At 55.9% G+C, this 21,825-nt stretch overlaps 1 protein-coding gene across 1 annotated transcript; it reads left to right on the forward strand.

The window, feature by feature from the left end:
* Positions 1 to 693: 693 nt before the first annotated feature.
* SIGLEC15 (sialic acid binding Ig like lectin 15) lies at positions 694 to 21,183 on the forward strand. The gene is made up of 6 exons (XM_053912368.1): positions 694 to 745; positions 9,697 to 9,756; positions 10,128 to 10,511; positions 11,653 to 12,030; positions 13,174 to 13,204; positions 15,068 to 21,183. Exons 1-6 carry the CDS (start codon positions 694 to 696, stop codon positions 15,147 to 15,149), a joined length of 987 nt encoding a protein of 328 aa, XP_053768343.1. The 3' UTR covers positions 15,150 to 21,183.
* Positions 21,184 to 21,825: the final 642 nt, after the last annotated feature.

Consider the following 21,825-nt stretch of genomic DNA (forward strand, 5'->3'; position numbering starts at 1 on the left):
TCTCCTGCACCCCATCCTGGGGCCATACCGCAACCCAAGCATGTGCCCTGACTGGGAATCGAATCAGCGACTCTTTGGTTTTCAGGCTGGCACTCAATCCACCGAGCCACGCCAGCCAGGGCAAAATATGGAGAGCTTTTTGGCTGCACTTGGGTGACTTGTTATGTTGGCAGGCTCCTCCCCTCTGTCTCTTCTACCATCTTGTCAAAACCCCTCTTCAGAAGGGGGTAGAGGGAGAGAAATCCCATCCTGGGACTCAGCCATCTTTCACCAAAAATATAGGAAGGGAAAAGGGGAGGGAAAGAAAGAAAGACGGAAGGAGGGAAGGAAGGAAGGAGAGAGAGAGAGGGAGCCAGGCATGAGCACAGCTTGTTCAGAGGGACCAGGCTGCAGGAAAGGGTCCTGCATCTCCCCCATCCACTTCTCTGTTTTCTGTCCTGAAAAATCATCCCAGTGGTTCCCTTCTTGGTTTCCCACATGACTAAGCCCCACGGGTCTCATCTAATCATACCTCGGGCTGCCTGGCTGCCTCTCGCCAGTTCCTCCAGGCCCGGCAGAACCAAGCACGGGCGCAGACCTCAGCACACTGCCCAGCCCCCCAACTTCTCTTCCCCCACACCCATGCCAAGGAGGGTTCTCCTGGTGGCCTGGCCGAATGTGGGGGCCAGTCTGGGGTCTCCAGGCGCTCACAACATGGAAGGGTCCATCCGGCTTCTGGCCTGCTTGGTGTGCATCCTCCCGATGGGTGAGTTTCCCACTCTTCTCTCTGGCCCCTGCTGGGGACAGGACAGTTGCTCAAAAATAGTCTTCTCTCCTTGAACTCAGAGCAGCCAGGTTTACCCAGAGCCTCTGGGCCCATGGAGGAGGAAGAGCTGCACTTTGGGAGGCTGTGGGGACAGAAGTTCAACCCCTGACTTCTCTGGGCTTTGGTGTGCCCACCTGTAGAAAAGCCACCTGGCCCACCCATTGCTGTGAGGATCCAGGGAGATAATGGGCAAGGTGTAGGGAGGACAGTCCAGGCTCTGAACAGACTTTGGGTGCTCTGTCACCCAAGTGTTTTATGTCTGGATGGTCAGGTACAGAGAGAGGGGAGGACGGCACACCGAGGTTTGGGGTCAGGATGGGGATGAGTTCATGTGGGAAACAGAGCAAGTGGTAGGGGGCACCCTGCCCTCCCAGCAGGAACCCCAAAGGGTGAGTGGAAACTCTCTGTGGCAGGCTTGGGTAACAATGACACCTGTGTCATTTAGCTCAGTGAGTTAGTGTCCCTGGGAACAGTGTGTCTCAACGACTGATCACGGACCATCCGCATCACAAATCCAGAGGAAGAGAGAGGCTTGTTACAATGCAGGCACTTCAGCTCCACCCCAGACCCCTGGAGTCACATTACCAGGCAGCAGGGCCCAGGAATCTGCATTTTCAACCACCATCTTGAGCGACGATGGTGGTTGGTGCCACTGAGGGCAACTGGGATAAAGGTCAAAGGCCATCCTCTGAGCCCCTCTGTCCAGGCCCCCTTCTCTCCTTGACCCCAGCCTGACATGTCCTTCCCATGACTCCTGGACGCAGCACCCCGTTCTTCCATGTGCAAGGCCACGGCTGTCATGTGCTGCGTGGTGACATCATGTTTGCAGGTGTTGGTCCACATTCCTTGTGTGGGGTCGCACCCCCAGGACGGGATGATAAACTCCCAGTCCCTCAGGTCCTTTCCTTCTTCTCTAGCAGAGTCTAGTCAAGGTCAAGTCTGGGTTGAATAGAAACAGGAAGTGCCCACAGAGCTTTAAGTGCTGGCACTTTAATTAGTAACTCATGTCAGCCTCAGCACCTGTGAGAAAGGAACTGTTCTTTTTTTTTTTTTTTGAGTGTTGATTTACTTTATTTTTTTTAATTTAATTTTATTTTTTTATTGTTATTCAGTTACAATTGTCTGCATTTTCTCCCCATCCCTCCACCCCACCCCAGCCAATCCCACCTCCCTCCTCCACCTCTACCCTCCCCCTTGATTTTGTCCTTGTGTCCTTTATAGTAGCTCCTGTGAACCCCTCTCCCCACTATCCCCTCCCCACTCCCCTCTGGCTATTGTTACATTGTTCTTCATTTCAATGTCCCTGGTTATATTTTGTTTGCTTTTTTCTTTTGTTGATTAGGTTCCAGTTATATTCCCTTTCCCCAGATGAGGAAACGGGCACAGAGAGCTTTGGTGAACGGCTGCGGGTAGAGCTGAGGTGTGAGCCCGGCTGTGTGTCAGACCCCCCTCACTGCCCACTGTCCCCTGTGGTGGGGGTTCATGGGGAAAGGGCTTCTTTGTCTCCCAAGTTGACTTAACTCAGCCATCTTTCTGGCTGCTTTAAGGTTGGGTCCCCTATAGAGGGCAGGGGCTGGAAGAGGAGATCCTGCCCAGGCTGGGGGCAGATAGGAGAGAAGCAGGGTGGGACGGCGTGTTGGATTCAGACATGGCTTTGAATCCTGGCTCTGCTATTTACTAGCTGCGTGGCCCTGGGCAGGTGTCCTAACTTCTCTGAGCCCCCATAAAGCAGGGTGCCTGCCCCCTCGTAGTGGTGCTGTGGGGGACCATCAGCTCACGGAAGGACGGCCCCCAGCACAGTTCCTGGCCCTCAGTGGTTGTGCCATGAGTGGCAGTGAAATGTTGCTGAAGTCACATGGCTGCAAGAGAAGCTTAGGTTTGGGGGCGTTTTTGTTTTGGTTTGGTTTTCCCGTCTCCTACTGAGGGTCAGCTGCTGTGAATCAGTCAAACTCGAGGTCTAGAGGAAGCATGCGCATCATGTGTTCGAGAACAAAGCCTGAACGGCACAGACGCTCCGGCTGTGGGTCAAGATCACTCGGAAGGTTGGGCCATGTGTGTGCGCCCCACGGGGAGGAGACCCTTTACTTTGCGTAACAGCAGCCTCACTGCTAAAATCCAGAGGCCTGTAACTAGGGTGAGCGGGGCCCCACTTCCTGAAACCCCTCTGTGATGTTCACCTGTGAGCCCCTCCAGGTGGCCTCAGGACTGGGCAGGAGGCCTGTGGACTGGGCTGGCCTTGGCTGTGACGCAGGACCCCAAGGGGTGGTGTGAAATCCACCTCCCTGAGTCACATCAGTCACCTCCCTATCCACCTCTCTGAGCGTGGGGCCCAGGGCAGGCCATTGGCAAAAGTGAAGTGGGATGAAGTTGTCCCAGGACACCCCCCTCCACTTTCTGTGCCCTTCTCCCTCCTCTCCGGGTCCCCCACCCACAGCACCCAGGGCTCTGGGCAGCCCTTCATCCCCCCCGGGGGCGTCCCCACACACTCTCCCTTGTCTTTCTTCTTTCTCTCCCTACAAATCTGGTTTGAAAAAGTGGGAGATGCCAGGGAAGGTGGGGTGTGGGAAAAACAGGGGTCCAGGAGCGCTGACCACGCAGGTGACCTTGTAAATGTCCTCCAGGCCCACAAACCTGATGAGCAGGTTACCGATCACAGCAGCTGTCATCCTCCAGGGCCTCTGTGGCAGACCTTTGAAGAAGCAGCTCATTTACTCTTCGCCACAACCCTGCAAAGTGAGGACCCTGTCCCTGTTTTAGGAAGGTCAGGTGACATTCTAGGATGTCACAGCCCGGAAGTGAACCGGTGTCTTCTGTGGGCAGCCTGCCCTTTACACCACTGAGGTGTGGGGGTGGTGAACCTGGGGCAGAGCTTGGTGCCCAGAGGAATTAACTGGACCATCTCTGAACCACTGCAGAAAAACAAGCTGAAAAGGTCAGACCAATCGCAGGCGTCACCGGAAGGTGTGGGGGTGCTTATGCAGGACGCAGGTAAAGGTCAGGGAGGCGGTAGGCTGCCATCATGGGACTGGGAGAGCATGGGAGGGCTTAATGAGCCAGGACGCTGCTTCTGCTCCTGGTGCCCACTCTGGCCAGTAGCCTGGAGGGAGAAGTCCTACCCAGGGAGGAGGGGGAGTGAAGGGGAAGGGACCCCCTGAGGAGGCTCAGGGAGCACAGGCAGGGACAGGCTAACTCGGAACTCTGAAGAGCAGCGTCCTGTGGTGCACACTGGCCCCAGGACAGAGGCCCGGCGTCTCAGTCAGCTCAGACCAGCAGGCCCACTTCCACAGCCAAGTGGCCAGGGAGACAAGGGTTTAGGGGGCAGCCAGGGTCACCCTGAGGGCAGAAGGAGACCAGCAGGCCTCGCACTCACATGCCCCAGTATCTCACCCCTTCCCTAGAACCTTCTGGAAATGCTTCTCAGTGAAGGATGGAATTCCTGCTTCTGCTCCCTCCTCCCCGCTCTGGATCCCACCCCTTTTTCATCTCTTCTCCACTGATTACCTATCTGGACAACTGTGGCGGCAGACAGAGGGGCAGGAGGGAACTGGAAGAGAGGCAACACCCCCCAGCTCAACCCACATACCTAACTGGTGGGGTTTGGCGGCCAAAATGAACATCTCCCCCTGCCCCCAAAATACCCTCTACTGACCCTCTAGGTGCCACCGTGCCTGAGAGGCCACCATGGGAGTCATTCCCTGAGAACACCCTATTGACATGCCCAGATGTCCCCGAGGAGGTGGCCCCCATACAGAGAGCTGGTCTCATCAGCCTGGCTGCCTGTCAGCTGGGAATATCAGCCATCATGGGAGCGGGCACAGCAGACCTCAGAGGGGCCCCGGCTCCAAGGGCCACGAGGCCATCCCTCCATAGGTCCATGCTGACTGCCCACCTGGCATCATCCTCCCCCACTCCCAAGTCCATAACTCATTTCCTCCAGAAAATGTCACAGAAAACCTACCCAGCAGGCCTAACTCTTGTTAAAGCACCATTCTGTGAGGGCACCCACCCCCACTGACCATTGTCCTACCACGACCACCTCGGATTTCTTTCCTGTCTGTGACCCATGGACAACAACCGCCCCACAATCTGAGATGCGGCCAATCAGCAGTTCTCTCTATAGTTAACGCGAGCACAGAACACACCCCAAATGACCCGCAGGCAGGCTCCCTGGCACACGCCTGCTTCCCTCCTCCCCAAGGCGCTGGTGGAATTCTGTGATCCGTGGCAGCCAAAGCCAAGGTTTCTGTTTCTGACCCGTCCAGGCCCTGCAGATATGCATGGGGCTTTGGGATGGCGAGTCCAGGGTGAGTCACTGCCCCCTCGTTGAGTCAGGATGACGACGATGACACCCAAGGCTGCAGCTCACCCTTCCTGGCTGAGCCCCAGTCACCGTGAGGGCACCCCCTGGAGACTTCGGTAAATGACGGTGCGGGACTATGAAGGCACAGGTGCACCAGTCCCAGTAGCTGAGTGGCTTATTTTTAAGTCTTTTAATTTAAATAGACCTATTTCTAAAATGCTTGACTTCCTTATCATTTTCACCCAAATGTCATTTTCAGGTTAGACTGAGGCCAGAGAGCTACGGAGACTTGCCTAAAGTCACAAAGTTGGGGTCAGTCTAGCCAGGGCTGTAGCCCCAAACAGACTTCTGACACCCTCCCCCCCAACGCCCACCTGGGGGCATATCTCATGTGGCAATGGACCTTCCCAAGGTGACTCGGGTCACAGCTGTGAGTGCTGTTACACAGCCTGCCACAGCCTCGAGACGCTTGAAGGCCCCCTGCCCTTCCTCCCCCTTCAAATGGCCTCACTGTGCTGTGCTTTAAGCAGTCCTGGCCCAAGGCGTCTTTTCATCATTTTTTACCGGATCCTTCCTCCTGGACTGAATGTCAGCTGGCCTTTCTGGCTGCTTTCAGTGGGCCGGCAAACAGAATCCACTTTCCAGCTTTTCACTTCGCATTTCCCTAGGCTAGATGCCAATCAAACAAACCTGCTAGAATTGTGTGTACCTGAAAAACCAACAGTGGCTGAGCAATGGCCAGCCTACAGACATACCAAGGGCTACTCATTGTCACTGTGGCTGCATCCCCAGCACCCTGCTCAATGTCTAGCACACAGTAGACCCTTCATGAGTATCTACTGAGTAAAAAAAAAATACATGAATAAATGACTAGCTAGCAAGTGAGTTAAGGGCAAGGACTGGGCAATTGTATTTCCTGTGGTCTAAGATGCCAAATGGAGCTGCCATGGGGCAATGTCCCGGTATCAATGTCGTAACCCCCTGCTACACCCCCCTGGGCTGCACGCCCACAGCACTTCTCCACCACTGGTCAGCACTCTCCACCCTACCCCTTCTACTCCCACTCCCTCTGCAGGGCGAGTGAACGCAGGGGGCTGACAGCCATCCAGCCTTTGCTCAGTGTCAGCCACTGGGCAGTACATTTGCAATTTCCTTCAGCCCTCAGTCCTGTGAGGAAGGTATTATGTTGCCCTTTCTGTTGCAGAGGAGCCCGGGACCTGGGACATAAGTAGCTAACTTGCCCAAACATCTCCTAGTGAGTGAGTGAGCCCGTGTTCTAACAGCGCCACGCTCAGACTGGGTGCTTGATACAAGTCTGATGAAAGGATGACCACCAGTAAAACTGTCCCCTGGACCTAGCTGTGCCAAAGCAGAAATGCTTTCCACCGGGCCCTGTGGCCCACCATGGTGGGGAGGTATTTTAGACAATGGGAAGAATGTGGGCTTCCTGTTGACCCCAGAAGTTGACAGATCTGAGCTAAGGAGATTAGAGGTCCTACTAGAAGGGGTCAGTAGCTCCAGTTCACAACTTTTCCCTCCCTGCTCCCTGCCACCCCTCAAGAGGCAAGAGACCTGCGTGAGCTGCCAGAGGGAATGGTAAACGGCACAGGATGCTGGGAGCTTGGGTTGCTGCCAAAGCAAACGCACATGCTCCCAGGGCCATTCCTGCCAACTGTGAGTCCCCTGCGAGGATTCATTCAAAGGTCTGTGTGTGAGAGAGAGCGTTCAGCAGGTAAACAGGAAACACAGGTTCCCGCCCGCCAACGCCCGCGCTGCAGTGAGCCGAGATGGGAACACTTGGTGAAGGAGTCCCTGGGTGTCCTCTCCGCTCCTTCAGCAAAACGCCCCAGGCAGGGAGGGGCTGCCCTTGGTATCTCACTTCTGGATGATTCCAAACTGGGCTCTATCATCCTCAGACAACATAATGTAGTCATTAATTCAGGGGCAAGGTAAGAGAGTGAACTACTGAGAGGGAAGCCTTGGCTCTGCTTCTGGTTGGTCACATGACCTGGCCGGGTCACCTGTGCTTTCTGAGCCCCAATTTCCTCTTTCTAAAAAGGGGCTAATTATGGTCCCTCCTGGGGCTGTTGTGCATATGAAACAAGATGAGGTATGTCCCTAAAGATTCCCCAAAGCACTGTGAACTCTGTCCCCCTTATCCCCCATGCCCAGCATCCTCTCTGCTGATGTCCCCAACTCCTGGTGTGGCCCTGCTGTCCCCTTTTGCCTAGACTGCCTTCAATTCACCTCAAGGCTCATAACATCCTACTCCTTTCTGAAGGCTCTGCTGAAACGGTGTCTCCTCTCTCACGGGTCCTCCACTCCCTGCCTGCCCAATAGCTGCACGATGCCTCTCCCCCCACGCCCAGCCATCCCTGCCCTCCAGATCACCCTCCCTTATGCTCTGTCACAGCAGTTTCATTACTTACTAGGTATGTGGCATGGCGCTGTGCTGGGCAGTAACAACACAAGAACGACCATGCGCATGTGGCCCCTCCCCCTCCCCACCCCCCAGAGTTCTTGGTGCCTGGGTGAGAAGCATAGAGAACAGACAATGCCTTTGCAGAGGAAGTACCTCTGCCAGCCCTGGGGCATAGGGTAGGGGTACCACACCCAGGCCTGGGCTCAAGGAAGGTCTCTTAGCAACTGCAGGGACTCAGAGGAGACCTGGGCATGGCCAGGAAGGAACTGGTAAAACGGCCCGAAACCATGTTCAGACAAAAGGAACATTGTATCTTTCATACGAGCATCTGGCAGGCAGTGGCATAATTATATGTTCCCAGATCCTCCTCCCATTCTGAGCTGTGAGCTCCAGCAGGCTAGTAAATTACTGTTCCATCTTTGTAACCCCTCTCCTATCCCAGTGCCTGGCTTAGAATGGGGACGTGTCCAATAAAGGTTTACTAACTGATGAATGCACCATAGCAAACAGTACCTGGGGAATCTGGGATGCCTGTGAGATGGAGGGGGTCAGGGAGGCTAAAGTCACAGAAGGTGGGAAATGCAGGGAAACTGAGGCAGGGGCTGAGTCTCCAGAGCCGGGAGATGCTTTCTGCAGCTGGGAGTACTGCCTGAACCAGCAAAACCTTCAGAAAGTGTTTCTCAGATTTGGAACTAGGCCCTTTGATTATTATTAACAACTGCGTGAGCAAGCTCACACTCCAGATAATTGTCAAGTCCTCCATTTGGATTCAAAAGCACAATTCCACTTGTCGAGAAGAAAAGAGATTTGGCTTAGAAGCAGATTGTGTGTGGGGGGGGGGGAAAGTGTGGTTTTATTTGATTGCAAGCTCAGCACAAGGGCAAAGTGAGGCTGTATACAAGGCATAGCTCACACAACCGGATTCGGATCCCTCTCCGCTGGCCCAGCACACCTGGAGCACACACCTGAAGTCCCAGGTCAGGACACTACACTGCAGGAGAGTACTGAGCAGGCAGTGAGGATGGGGAGGGACAGCAAGGGGGACTGGGACTTCCACCAAAAAAGGGAAGGCTGCCTGGGCCCTGGACAGGCGCAATGGGACCCCGGAAAGGCCATCACAGGGACGGGCTGCACGATGCTCCACAGAGCAGGGCCGGTCACGTGGGTGGTGCGGACGTGGAGTCTGTACAGGAGGAGTGCTCTGGCCTGGAGATGACCCATAGATGTGATGGGCTCCCTGGAGGATGCTCTGCCAGCCAAGAGGATTTCTGCGAGGGGGGGGCATGCTACTCTGAGGAGCAGAGAGCACTGGACTTGGAGTCAGAAGAGCTGGGTTTCTCCCGCCTTCTGCCTGTGTGACTCTGGGTCTCCATTTTCTCATCTATAACAATATCTGCCCTGCTTTTCTCCCCTGGGTGTTTTGAAGGTCATGTGACATACTGTACGTGAAAGAACTATGTCAGCTGCAAAGCCCTTTGGATACACAAAGGGCTGCTATATTATTCCCTCTAAATACTCTTTGTGAACTGCACCTGGGCATGAACTGCACCTGGGCACTACCTGCTAAGCCTGCCCTCCTTCCTTGTGGAGGCACAGCCCCTGGCCTGACCCTCCCAGGACCAGCACTGACAGCCACCCACCCACCCAGCTCACTCCCTCTCAAAACAGCACACATTCAGTCACATAGGCAGCAACTCACAGGCCCTCTGTGAGTTGGAGGCAGAGTGCAGATTCTGGGCCTTCGCTTGACCACACTTCAGGAGTTCACAACGCAGGAGGTGAGGAAACCGAGTCCAGTGGCACTTGCACAGAGTAACTAACTGTCCACCACACTTGGCCTCCAGCTCCCTGCCTGGGCACCAGCCTCTCCGGAAGCCCACTTGGGTTGACCTGGATTCTAGAGTTACCAACACACCACATTAGCTTCAAAACATATCACTGCCTCCCAGGCCTCAGATTCCCCTCTATGAATGGGATTGCTGATCTCCTTGGATGGGTCCCAAGGTCCCAAGCCTTTAGTGCAGTAGAGTGCCGCTGTGGAGTCAGGCAGAACTGGCTTTCAATGCTGGTTTTGCCTCATCCTAGCTGTGTGACCTCAGGCAATTACTCCACCTCTCTGTGCCTCAGTTTCGTAACATGTAACCCAGGGGTAACTGTGTTTGCCTCTAGGATCATTTGTGAGAACTAAAAGAGATACTACCGGGAACTCGCTCAACACAGAGGTGCACAGTAAGTGCTTTTATTATCCTCACTACCTCAGAGGTCTTGGGACTCTACTGTAACCACAGAAATCCGGGGAATTTTTTGTAGCAGAGCGGGTGACGGGTCACTGGGCCTGTAGGGAGATGGGATCTCGGGGAGGGAGAGAGGCTAACAGTCCCAGGAAAGCGGGGAGGGTCCAGGAGCCTGGCCAGTCATGGGAGTCAAGGTCCCACGAGATGTTTCCCTAGTCACCTGGTGGGTTTCCAGACCCCCCTTCACCGGGGGAGGGATGCTTCCTGAGTTCTGAGTCTCCAAGGGGTCCCTCTGGAGTCCTGGGGTTGGGGGCCTGCAGCCGGCCAGGTCACGGAGCTGGTAAGACGGACGTGCGGCTCCCACAGGTGCCCCGACGCAGCGCTGGTCCATGCAGGTGCCAGCCGAGGTGAGCGCGGCGGCGGGCGAGGCGGCGGTGCTGCCCTGCACCTTCACGCACCCGCACCGCCACTACGACGGGCAGCTGACAGCCATCTGGCGCGTGCGCGAGCCCTACGCGGGCCCGCAGGTGTTCCGCTGCGCGGCAGCACGGGGCAGCGAGCTCTGCCAGACGGCGCTGAGCCTGCACGGCCGCTTCCACCTGCTGGGCAACCCGCGCCGCAACGACCTCTCGCTGCGTGTGGAGCGCCTCGCCCTGGCTGACGAGGGCCGCTACTTCTGCCGCGTGGAGTTCGCCGGCGACATCCATGACCGCTACGAGAGCCGCCACGGAGTCCGGCTCCGCGTGACTGGTGAGCTCCGTGGCGGGGCCGGTGGCTGTGGCGGGGAGGCGGCATCTTTCCTTCCTCTCTGCCCTCCCACCCCTTCTGGGGTGGGGGCTGCTTACTAGGTGCCAGGCACTGTGCCTGCCACTAGCACAGGAAGGGGATCGAATCACACTTCTTTCTCTAGAGCGGGGCTCTCCCCCTTGGCAGTGGTTAGGGGCAACCTGGGCCTTTGTCAAAGATGCAGAATCCCGGCCCGGGAAGGGCTGGGTGGGGCCTGGGAGTGGGCATTGTAATGAAGCTCTTATAGAGTGAAAATCCCCAGCAGCTCAAAGTCCAGGGAAGAGAAGGACTCGTGAACAGTAACCCTACGTGTGGTAAGGGCTGCCAAGAAGTGGGTGCTGTGTGCCCCGAAGAGCAGCCGCACCCCCTGGAGGTGCCCAGGAAGCCGCAAGGTGTGGGAACCAGGGTCCCCATCCCCAGGGCAGCGGGTCTCAACCCTGGCTGCACATTGAAATTACCTGTCGAGCTGTAAAAAATCCTGGATCCCCTGCTATGGTGGTGAGGGGGCGTCCAGGAGTTCTGGGTTCGAGTCTGGCTCTCTCAAGAACTCTTGTGCCCTTGGACGGGCTAGACCGCCTCTCTGAGTGCATTTCAGTTTCTTCCCAGCATAGGCATCTAACACAGGGCCGCGGGTTCAGTGAATCAGTCTCAACTCTAGCTCTTGGTGGCTGTCGGGTTGTGGGAGGTGCCCTTGAAATCCTGCCAGCAGACTGCCCCAACCCTGTGCTGCCGCCATAATGGCCACCATTTGCGGGAGCACTTGCTATGGGCCAGGCCCTCGTCCCAGCACCCCACACGTAGTAACCTGGCGAATCTTCTCATCAGCCCCATTAGGTGAGTGATTCCCATTTCACACACGGAGAAACTGAAGCGCAGAGCGAATAGTTTGACCAAGGTCACACCTGCACTGGGACCCAGGCAGCCTTGGTGCCCACTCCCTCCCCTCCGCATTCCTCCCACCTGTTCCAACTTTCTGGGCCACTCGAGGGGACAAGGAAGGGTACCCCTTCTCCTTGTCTGCCAAATGCACGTTTTCTGATGATGGTTCCCTTTCTCCCGCACCCCTCCACCTCCACCGCCCTGCCCCCTTTGCTGCCTCCCACAGCTGCCCCGAGGATCGTCAATATCTCGGTGTTGCCGGGTCCCGCGCACACCTTCCGCGCGCTCTGCACCGCCGAAGGGGAGCCTCCACCCGCTCTCGCCTGGTCTGGCCCGGCTTTGGACAACCTCTCAACTGCCCGGCCAGGCCCGGGTCAGGGTCACGGCCACCAGGTGACCGCCGAACTGCCCGTGCTCTCCCACGACGGCCGCTACACATGCACAGCCTCTAACAGCTTGGGCCGCGCCGAGGCCAGCGTTTACTTGTTCCGTTTCCACGGCGCTTCCGGGGCCTCAGCGATCACCCTCCTGCTCAGTGCGCTGGGCCTCAAGGTGCTGCTGCTGCTGGGAGTGGTGGCCGCTTACACCACCCGCCGCCACCTAGGTGGGTGCACCTGGGCCAAGGTGGGTGCAAGGGGAGCGGCAGGGTGGGAGCTGTCCTTCTGAGTAAGACCATCTGGCTGGCCACCTGTCATGACACAAGGCAAACATGATTTTTGCGCGGGGACATCTCCATTTCCTCCACCTTCATCCAGCCCCAGGAGGTAGGGACCAGCGTGAGCCCATTTTACAATCAGGAAGCTGAGGCCTGCAAGGTTAAGGAAATTGTCTCTAGCCTGGAGTCACAGACACAGAGACCCAGCCAGTACAGCTCTGGAGCCCGCCTCCCCTGTCACCACCACCCATAAAGGGCTCCTCCCTAAGATCGCTGACCGCGCACAGGCTTTGCCAAGAGCAGCAGTGCATCAGTTGCAGCAGCATCTTGAGGGCCTACTGGCGCTGCGTAGGTGCTAGCAATACAGACGGACAGAAAGAGGGTTCCCTGCCCTTGGATGGGACGCAGAGGAGTAAGCAGGTAACTGCAGTCTGCACAAGTGTACCCTGCAGTCGGGGCGCGGCAGACACCGAGGGTATGTGTGCATCACTCTGGTGGGCGCCTGGACTACGGCCTGGAGGGAAGGCTTTCCACAGGAAGGGGAGAGGGAGAGTGAAATGGTGAGCTAGGAGAACAAGGAGCTCATAGTATGCCCAGCAGAGGGAACAGCACGTACAGAAGTGTGGAAGGGTAAACTAGCAGAGTGTCCTCAGAGAGATGCAGTTCACCCCACATTGCTCTCACTGGGCTGGAGGGGAAATTTGCCTCTGTGCCCTGGAGGGGGCACTTCCCAGAGCCACTCAGACCACCCAGGGCAGTACCACCAGCCTCAGACTCTCCTGGGATGAAATCCCAAACGTGTCACAGCTGCTCTGGCTGCCACCTTGCTGGGGCCACACTGGCCCTCTCGCTGGTCCCTCAGACTCACCAGCAGTCTGTGCTCAGGGCCACAGAAAGGCGGGTTTTCCTGTTGGACTGCTTCTCACGCCACCCTGCTCCTTCATCTTTTATGTGACTCCCTCCCACCCTGCCAGCTTGCTGATGTTGCTCCCCTCAGGCCACTCTCCACAGTGGGCAGGGTGGACGGCCGGCCTGCAGTCTAGGCCCCCATGTAGACTCATGCCTTTCTCTTCCTCCTTGTCCCCCATACAGAGCATCCAGCCACCCAGGACACCCCACCACGGTAAGTGAGCTACCCCACCCCCACCTCACCAGGCTCTGGTCCTCACTGGCCCAGGGGTGAAGGCTCCTCAGGGTGGACAGCACGAGAAGAAAGGAGAGACAAAGGGCCAGGGCTGGGGTCTCGGCCTTGACCAAGGTCTAGGCCCTCCCTGCAGCCTTCAGAGGAGCTCCTCCTTCAGTCCACCATGCCTTTCCAACCCAGACCAGGCCACGGCAACCTGTTTCCCCACCCCCAGCATTTCTTGTCTGGGCCTCACACTGGCATCTCCCCCAGGCCTGCCTAGTGTCCTGGTGCCAAAGGGTCATTTTTCTGTGTGCCCATCTTATCTCTGCACCGGGATGCGGCTCCTCAAGGCTGTGTCCTCTTGTAGTGACCAGCCTTCTGGAACAGGCAAACCCATGCCAAAGCCACCTCAAGGTCCTCATTCTGCCAGACATCCTGCTGAAGCCTTTGCAAACAAATGTCATTAGAGGTGTTGAGGGTGTTGACCCCCCCATCCATGCTCCCACATTTGTGGTCTTTGTCCAAGTGAAGGCTCATGTTGATGAAGCAAGAATTCAGATCAGCGATCCTGGGTGATCCGTCTGGGATGCTGGGTTAGGACGGGGGTGAGAAGGAAGGCAATCTTCCAGGGCCCATTAGTGGAGCCCAGGCTCTGTTCCTATAGCTCCACTCCACCTGTGCCCCAAGGGTTGCAAAAGCCACACCGCCAGCCAAGCCCCTCTCCCCAGCTGCCTGTGCAACCATTCCCCACATTCTCAAATGCCTATGCAACATCCCTTTTCTTTGCTCGTTTACTACTGTACCAAGGTGCCTAAACTAGAATACTATTGTTCAAACATTTATTGAGTACCTACTATGTACACCTGTTTTAGATGTTAAAGATACAGCAAAAATCTCCAACCTCAGAGAACTCAAACTTTACTGTGGAGAATTTTAACAAAACCATCTTAGATCTTAAAATAAGAGCTGTGAAGGAAACAGACAAGACATGAAGCAGAGCTCCAGGGTAGGGAGGGGGCCACTGGGCTGTGGCTGCTTTAGATCAGGACATCCTCTCTGATGACATGACATTGAGGACACCTGAGCCCAGAGCAGCAGGCAGGGGTGGTGGGGGTGATCCAGGAGGAAAAGGCAAGCCAAAAGGTTCAGGGGAGACCCAGGAGACGACAGAGCTGGCTGGCAGGCTGCAGGATTTATTCTGAGTGCTATGGGACATCGCTGAATGGGTTTAAGTGGACAACTGTCCCCATCTGAACAGAAAAGGGGGGTAGGAGGCTTGTGAGGAGGCTGTTGGCCAAGGCTGAGGTTGGCATGGCTGCCCGGATGAAGGTGATAGTTAATGGAGGCAGGGAGATGAGGCAGGGCTGGCTGGAGGACTGGGTGGGTGTCAGGAGGGAGGGAGGGAGCCAGGATGCCCAGGTTTGGAGCTGGAACCCTGGGTGCCACTTACTGAGGTACAGCTAAGGAGAGAACAGAGGGGTGGTGGTGAGGGTCACGTGAGCACTGTGGACACTTAGGTCTGAGATGCTCACTCAGATGTCTCAGCAGCCAGGAAAGCAGCTGGAGCTCAGGAAAGTCAGGCCTTCAGGTCAGGGGCACGGAGGAGGTTTTTGAAGGCACAGATGAGATCCCTGCAAGAGGAGAGAGACTTTGCAGTTTGGGATATGGTCAGCACCCACGTAGTCCGCTCCCATTCCGCAAGCTCTGCGCTGCCCCACCTCCAGCCTTCTGTTGGTGTCCAGGCCCTGTTGGGTCAGCCACCTCATCTCTCCTTCCCACCGCTTACTGGGCTGTGGTTTGGGAAGTCGAGGACCCCCACTTCCTATATTGTGTGATCATCCAACTTCCTCTTGTCCACAGGCCTCAGGCCCAGGAGTCCAATTATGAGAATTTGAGCCAGATGAGCCCCCGGAGCCTGCGGGCAGCCACATGTTCACCCTGAGGAGCCCCTCAGCCACAGGCTCCACCTGTGCACCATGAGCTGCAAAGGTCAACGTGAGGCTCGGCTGGGGCAGCCCTTCCTGGTTTTCAGACACCATGGCAGCCGCCCTGGGGCTCAGGACCCCACTCACAGGGGCTCAGTGGTCTCCTACAGGGACATCTGTCTCGGAGCCCGGCAGTGTTACATCAGTGGGGCCAGCATTTTGAAACAGTGCGTGTGTGTCTGAGCATGTGCGAAACTTCCAGAAGAGTCCCTCTCACCTTTTCTTACCTAGAACATCACAGTAAAGCAGGCAGGACACTAGTCATCGTGTCTCGAGGCCCAGACTCCATCCTGACTCTGTTGCCAACTTGCTGTGTGGACCAAGGCCCTTTTTTCTCCAAAAGAACTGGTCTCAGTTCCTCCACTGTGGAGCGTGGCCTGTGATATTTTCCGCTCCTGTCTGGTAGGACTGCCAGGGTCTGAGGATTTCAGGGACTCTGGGGGGTACCGAGCTGTCTGCACAGGGGAGGGCTGTTACAGGCTCTCCTCGCAGAGCTACCTGAAGAAAGGCAGAGAGTTCTTGGCCAAGTGTGGTGCCTGCAGTGACCTCCCTGAGAATGCGAGTCCTGGAGAGTGAGCCTGAGGCTGGGGCTTAGGGGCTGGGGCCCTGCAAACTTGTGGTCCCAGGAAGAGCCAATCAGCGGAGAGGAGGAGCCTGGTGCCTCTGCCTCCAGGTGTCTCCTCTGAGTGCCCCACCCTCTTTTCCCACCTCTTACCCCATCAGCTGCTCTGCATTGCCTCAAGCTGGGACTCCTGGGAAAAAGAAACAAAACACCCATCATCTTAAAGCATCTAGGACCCACTGTCCTCACAGCCGGGAAACCTTGGGGAATGTCTGGGCTGCAGGATCCCTGTGGACGAAGTGGCTGCAGCTCCCACCTTTCTCTAGGACCTGCACCACACCCTGCCTCAGGATGTACAGAGTCCAAAAGCACTAGCAGTTTCACCCCGTTAGCCGAGTCCTGCCAGGCTGACTTGGCAGGGTTCTGCCTTCCTATCCATGCTTCAGCGTGAACATGATCGCTTCGGCCCCCGCAGTCCTTGGGTCAGCAGAGGGGGGCAGATGTGCTTGAGACCCGGGAGAGCTGGCAAGAGGAAAGAGCCACAGAGCTTCCCCTCCAGGGGACTGAGAGGCAATGGGAATAAACTTTCTTCCCTTCAGAACTTCTCCAAAAGCTGGAATGGTAACCTAGAACAAGCACGGGACCCTCTCTGATGCTTTCCTGGAAGACGGCCTGAAGGTTGAAAGATCTTTACAAGTGAATACGCAGGGCAGTGGGTTACGAGGTTGCCCCCCTTGCCAGAACCTTCACCAGGCAGGCAGGTGATGGCAGCTCGTGGTGCCTGAGCTGTTAAACGGTCAGAGCAGTTGGCATTGTACCTCCTTACCAGGGATGCTCTGGGGCACCTCAAGGGAGAGTCCCGTACCACCAAAGAAGGAGTGAAGGACGCAGGATCCTGTGTCTTGGAACCTCTGCCTGGTCTTCAAGGCCAGTTTCACAGCCAAGAAGCACAGAGATAAAAACTAGTTCGCATGCATCTGTGGTGTGCTGGGAGTTGGGCCGAATGTTTAGGGGTACAGCAATGAGTAAGGCAGGCATCTCAGTCAGGCCAAGGTAACAAGCCAACCCCAAAATCACAATGGCCGAAGGCATTCAGGGTTCATTCTCACCACAGCTAGCTGCCCGCACAGAGCAGCAGGGAGGCTTTGCCCACGGAGCTCACTTAGGGCTCCACCATTTCTAAGGCTGTGGAGGGCTCGGTTGGAGATTAAAAGCAAGCTCTAGACAGGGTCTCCCGCTTGTCATTGTGCTCCGCTGGCCAGAAGCAGCCACGTGTCCCACTCACCCTCAAGGGGCTGGGCAGTGCAGCGCTGCACTGTGCCTGGAAGAAGAACAGCCAGAAGGCTTGAGGAGCGCCCTGAGGGCTCCACCGCCAGTGGAAAGTCGTGTAAGGGCAACAGCGTGCTGGGGGTGCTATGGGAGCACATATAAAAGTGGGGTGACTGGCCCAAACTTGGGAAGGCTTCCTAGAGGAGGAGACGTGGAAAGGGTACACATTACCGTGCACATGGGGAGAATGGAGGTTGGGAGATAGAAAATACGGACATCAGAAACAGAAGGAGCAGTCTGAGCAAAAGCCAGGCGGTCAGACACAGCGTGATGTTTAAGCGATTGTTCCGGAGTGAAAGTTCCGGAGCGTGGGGGTAGGGGCAGGGTGGCCAGAGCTGGAGCTGCAGCTGAGGCCTCCAGCCCCCACAGCCATGACAGCAGCAGAAGGGAGTCGGGGCACCCAAGGGGCCACGCACGTGCTGGCTCCCCGTTCTGCTTCGGCATGGCCGCTCTCACCTGCTGACCGCTGCACCTGCTCTGGCCCCACGACGCTCTGGGGCCGGGTGTCCACCGTGGAACACTGGGCACTGGGAACAGTGTTTCCCCAGCGGGTCCCAGGGGTCCTGAATCAGGAACAGCTGAGGGGCTTGCTCAGCTCCCCATCCTGAGCGCCTCCCAGACTTTCTGAATCACAGGCTCTGAGGGCAGGGCTGGAATTTCAAACCAACCCTCCAGGAGATTTCACCCTAATTTTGTTTCAGGATCGTTTTCAAATAGACACCCAAAGCTGAAAAGGTAAGAGGGCCACCCAGGTACCCACAGGCTCCATTCAGCAGTTATGGACATTTTGCCGTCTTTGCTAATGCACGCCCATGTGCGTGCGCACGTGTGAGTCTGTGATTGAGCTGCAGACATCACAGCACTTCACCCCTAAAGACTTGTGTCTTCTGAGAACCGGAGCACTCTCCTCCGTGACCTCAAGGCCATGATCACACTTGAGAAAGTTAATAATTCAGTAACGTGGTCTTCCAGCCCACATCCATATTCCCCAAGGGTGGCCCTTCTTGCATATTTGCACTTCTTGGAAGTAGGGCTTCCTGGAAACGGAAGCAGCAGCACTCCTCAAAGGAATACACCTCTGATGGAAGAGGTTCCGAACACAGGGGCGGGGCGGGCCTAGGGCACACGCGGAGGAGGGGCAGCAGAGGGTCCCTCTGGCACGCCCTCTGACAACTTGCTCACAATGCACAAGCAGCCTCCTGCTTGGTCTCCAGATGGAGCAGCTGTTCTAGGGGCAAAAGGGGAGGGGACTGCCCTTGACCAGACCCCCTGGGCTGGCCTGGGAGCCTGGTGTTCTCACTGAGAGGTCTGAGTGGAGCAGATTTCCCTAACTGGACCCCCTCGCAGCACTCGGGCTCTATAGATGGCAAACAAGGGTAAGAGCCCCTGACAACAAGCTCAGTCAGCACAGCGTCCTGGGCCCCTGAGTCTCAGACAGAAGAGGCCTGGTGTTTTCCAGGCGGGACCTCCCAGTGTGGCCCAGGGTGCAGAGCCATAGCCTTCCCTTCCTCGGCACAGTGCTCTGGGAACACGAGCCCACCATTCACTCTGTGAGGGGCTCCTGACAACCCATAGGCTCCCCACCCCCCAACACTTAGCCACCCACCGGACTGCTGGAGGCGGGCAGCAGGAGGAAGAGGCAACAATTGCCCAGGTCCAGGTGACTGCCCAGATCCACTAAGAGTCCCATACACTTCCCCTGCCCTCCAAGAGCTAGCTAATAACCTAAATTTTAAACTGAGATGTAGCTACCCAAGAAGACAGTCCATGAGATACTAGACATGGAAGGTAGCCTCCGCGTTGGGATGGGAATGACTCGGTGGGGCTGAGTTTTCCCACATGTCCCCATTCCAAACTGAATGACACAAGGTGTCTACCTTCAGGCCAGAGGGACCTTAGAAACCAAGAGGGGGTGGTCCTGGACTGGCCCCACCTCCATCCCAGGCCACTTAGATTGAGCCTCCCTCTCTCCACAACAGTTGCTCCCATTTCTCGAGGCCTGTGTTCCTCAAAGCCCCTCTCCCTCTGTGATGATCTCAGGCAGTTCTCACTGAAAACCTGGGAGACGGTAAGGCGTCAATGCTCCTCTCTTTAGAGGGAGGGGCAAGTCTCAGGGAGCAAAGCGATCTGGTCAGCATGACATGTGTGTTGCCCTCCCACCACTCTTGGCCCATTCAGGAAGTGTCTCAAATGCTAGTAAAAAATGAACACTGAGGGAGAACTCCCGGTATCCCAGTGCTGCAGTGATTTCCAGAACAAACCGACCAAGCTCAAGTCCCACTGCCTTCCCCTGGCAACTCTGCCCTCCCAGAGGTGCCCCTACCCACCGCCCCCACCCAGGAACTTAGGCGGTGGGAGCCTTTGTGCAGCTTAATGTCCCTCCTACCACGTCCCAACCACGTGTGGACCCTCAGGGGTCTCCTGAGTGCTCTGGAATCACCGGCTGCCTTCCTGCCTATGCCACTTCTTAAACGCCCAAGGTTTCAATTCTCTGTAGAGGCCTCACCCCTTGTAGCGAAATGTCACAGAACACAGGTTCCACCCATTCCAAGCTTTCTCATTTTCCGTTTTGTCTTAGCATAGTTTCTGGGTGAAAAGGCCTGCCAACAAGCTTGCCAAAAATGAGACATATCCACCACGTGTAAATGAAATTTGAATCTGGTTTATTTCACCAATTCTCCTTTCTTCCTATTTCTCATCATTATATAAAAAAACTCCTTTGTACAAGTGTGTTAAATGCTGAAGAGTAAAGAAGTGAGTATTGCACATTTGATGACCAAATTAAGGCGTGGTTTTTAAAGGCCACACTAGACGTGTGGGAAGGAAACGGAGTTGAACACACTGAAGAAGTATTTGTTGCCACACAGGTGATTTTAAGCCATGGAAAGAAAAGTAAGTTCCAACTCTCAGTGCTCAATGCAAGGTATTATTACATCTGTACATTAAAAAATAAAAGTTAGAACAATCGACGTTCCTTAGTGGTTTTATTATTCCTAAATAGGGCCAGTACACTTTTTTCAAGCTATTGTCACCAGAAACCAGGAACCTCGTCAGACTAAATTAGGCAACTTCAACTATCGCTTTTTCAGGCCTCACGATGCCTCTGTAATGCGGGAGGACCATCCATTGCGGACCAGGGCAAGGTCAGGGCCTGGTTGTATGCTAAGAACTTCACCTAGCTTGACCCAGATGCAAATAGAAGACCACAGCAGAGGGTTGTTGGGTTTTGTTTTTTTTTTTTAAGCAAACCACTTATTTCCAACATTTTGCTTAATAAGGCAAAGTTAACTGAGCAGGAAAAAAAATCAGCTACTACCTCCAAATAAGCTGTAACGTTGGTCCTACAAGAGGAGCAGGCACTTTTAGAGAAGCACAAAGCAGCCTATTGTGAGGCCCATCATGGAGACAGCTGAGACCAGTCTTTGGCAGCAGCAGGTGTTCGACAGGCCTGGAGCGGGCACTCACCTCACCACTAACGGAATGTACCGCCCAGGGCACAGCTGCTGAGAGCTGATACCGCCCGAGTCCAGGAGGGTGAACTCACACTGCTGGCCTGCCCTAGCGTGATCAAGTCCCAGGGCAGGGACTGGGCTGGGGCACAGAATATAGGAGGGACACTCTTGGCATCTGCAGGTGAGTGACAACTTAAAATTTGTGCCCTGGGTGCCTAGTTTGTCTCGCCTGAGTCCTCGCCCTGCTAATCCTGGGTGCAGCCCTTTTAGAATGACACGGGCTACTTTGGGCACCTGACCAAAGTGTGGCCCTGTCAGACACTGTGTCGGGCCAGGCGGTGAAAGGCACTGAGCATTCAGCCTGGAGAGGACAGAGGCCAGGCTGGCGGGCGGGGGGTCAGAGGTGTGAGAAGGTCTCAAAGCATCTGGAGGTCTGTTGGGAGGGGTAAAAGCAGCCGCAGCCTGGCCCGTTCCAGCAGGACCAGAACCACTGTTTCCAGGAGGCCAGTTTTGGCTTAATATAGAGTCCGTCAACAGCTCCGCACCTGGCCCCCAGAGGGAGGACAACCTGCCACAGGAAAGGGCAAAAGAGGGGCTGGTGGGTTGGGGCTGGGGATCCCTGCTGAGTGACAGGTGGGACTAGATAAGCTCTAATGCCCCTGCTGATTTGTGATCCCATGATATCTGCTTGCTGCTCCAGAAGAAATCATCAATTTTAGGCTTAAAAACCCAGTGGAAAACTGTGCGTCACCTTCATTCGAAAGGAAGAAAGGGCAAGAATGTTCTTACATTCTAACTTGTACAATGTACACACACTGATGACAGGTCGGGAGGAATGGGGTTGGCACTTGGTTAAAATGAAGTCAGGCTGTTCTGGGAGTTTCATTTTCTGGACTAGGCCTCCCCCACCTCAGAGAACAGAGACGCAGGCACCACCCTGGGGAGGCGATCGTGACAACAGAGATGTGCCCAGGAGCTTTGGGAACATGTAGGGGCCGGTCCTGGCCCCCATCAGGCTGAGCAGACACGTCTGCAGGACCTCCCTCCCTTAGCCTCTGTGCCTCCCAGATCAGCATCCTCTGTGCACTACGGAGCAGGGACACAAGTGGAGAAGCCTGAGAGGTGCTTTCACGAGGCTGGGAAGCTGCTAGACGCCCCAATCTGCACCGGATGCCACTGATGGCCACGTGTGCTCGTTCACCCTCAACACTGCAGGACCCAGAGGTGGCCCTGGTCTTGCGTGACCCAGGGATCCACAGGCAGCACCGGTGACTGGCTCAGAGGCCGGCC

Source organism: Desmodus rotundus, chromosome 10 (assembly GCF_022682495.2).
Source record: "Desmodus rotundus isolate HL8 chromosome 10, HLdesRot8A.1, whole genome shotgun sequence".
Taxonomy (NCBI): Eukaryota; Metazoa; Chordata; class Mammalia; order Chiroptera; family Phyllostomidae; genus Desmodus; species Desmodus rotundus.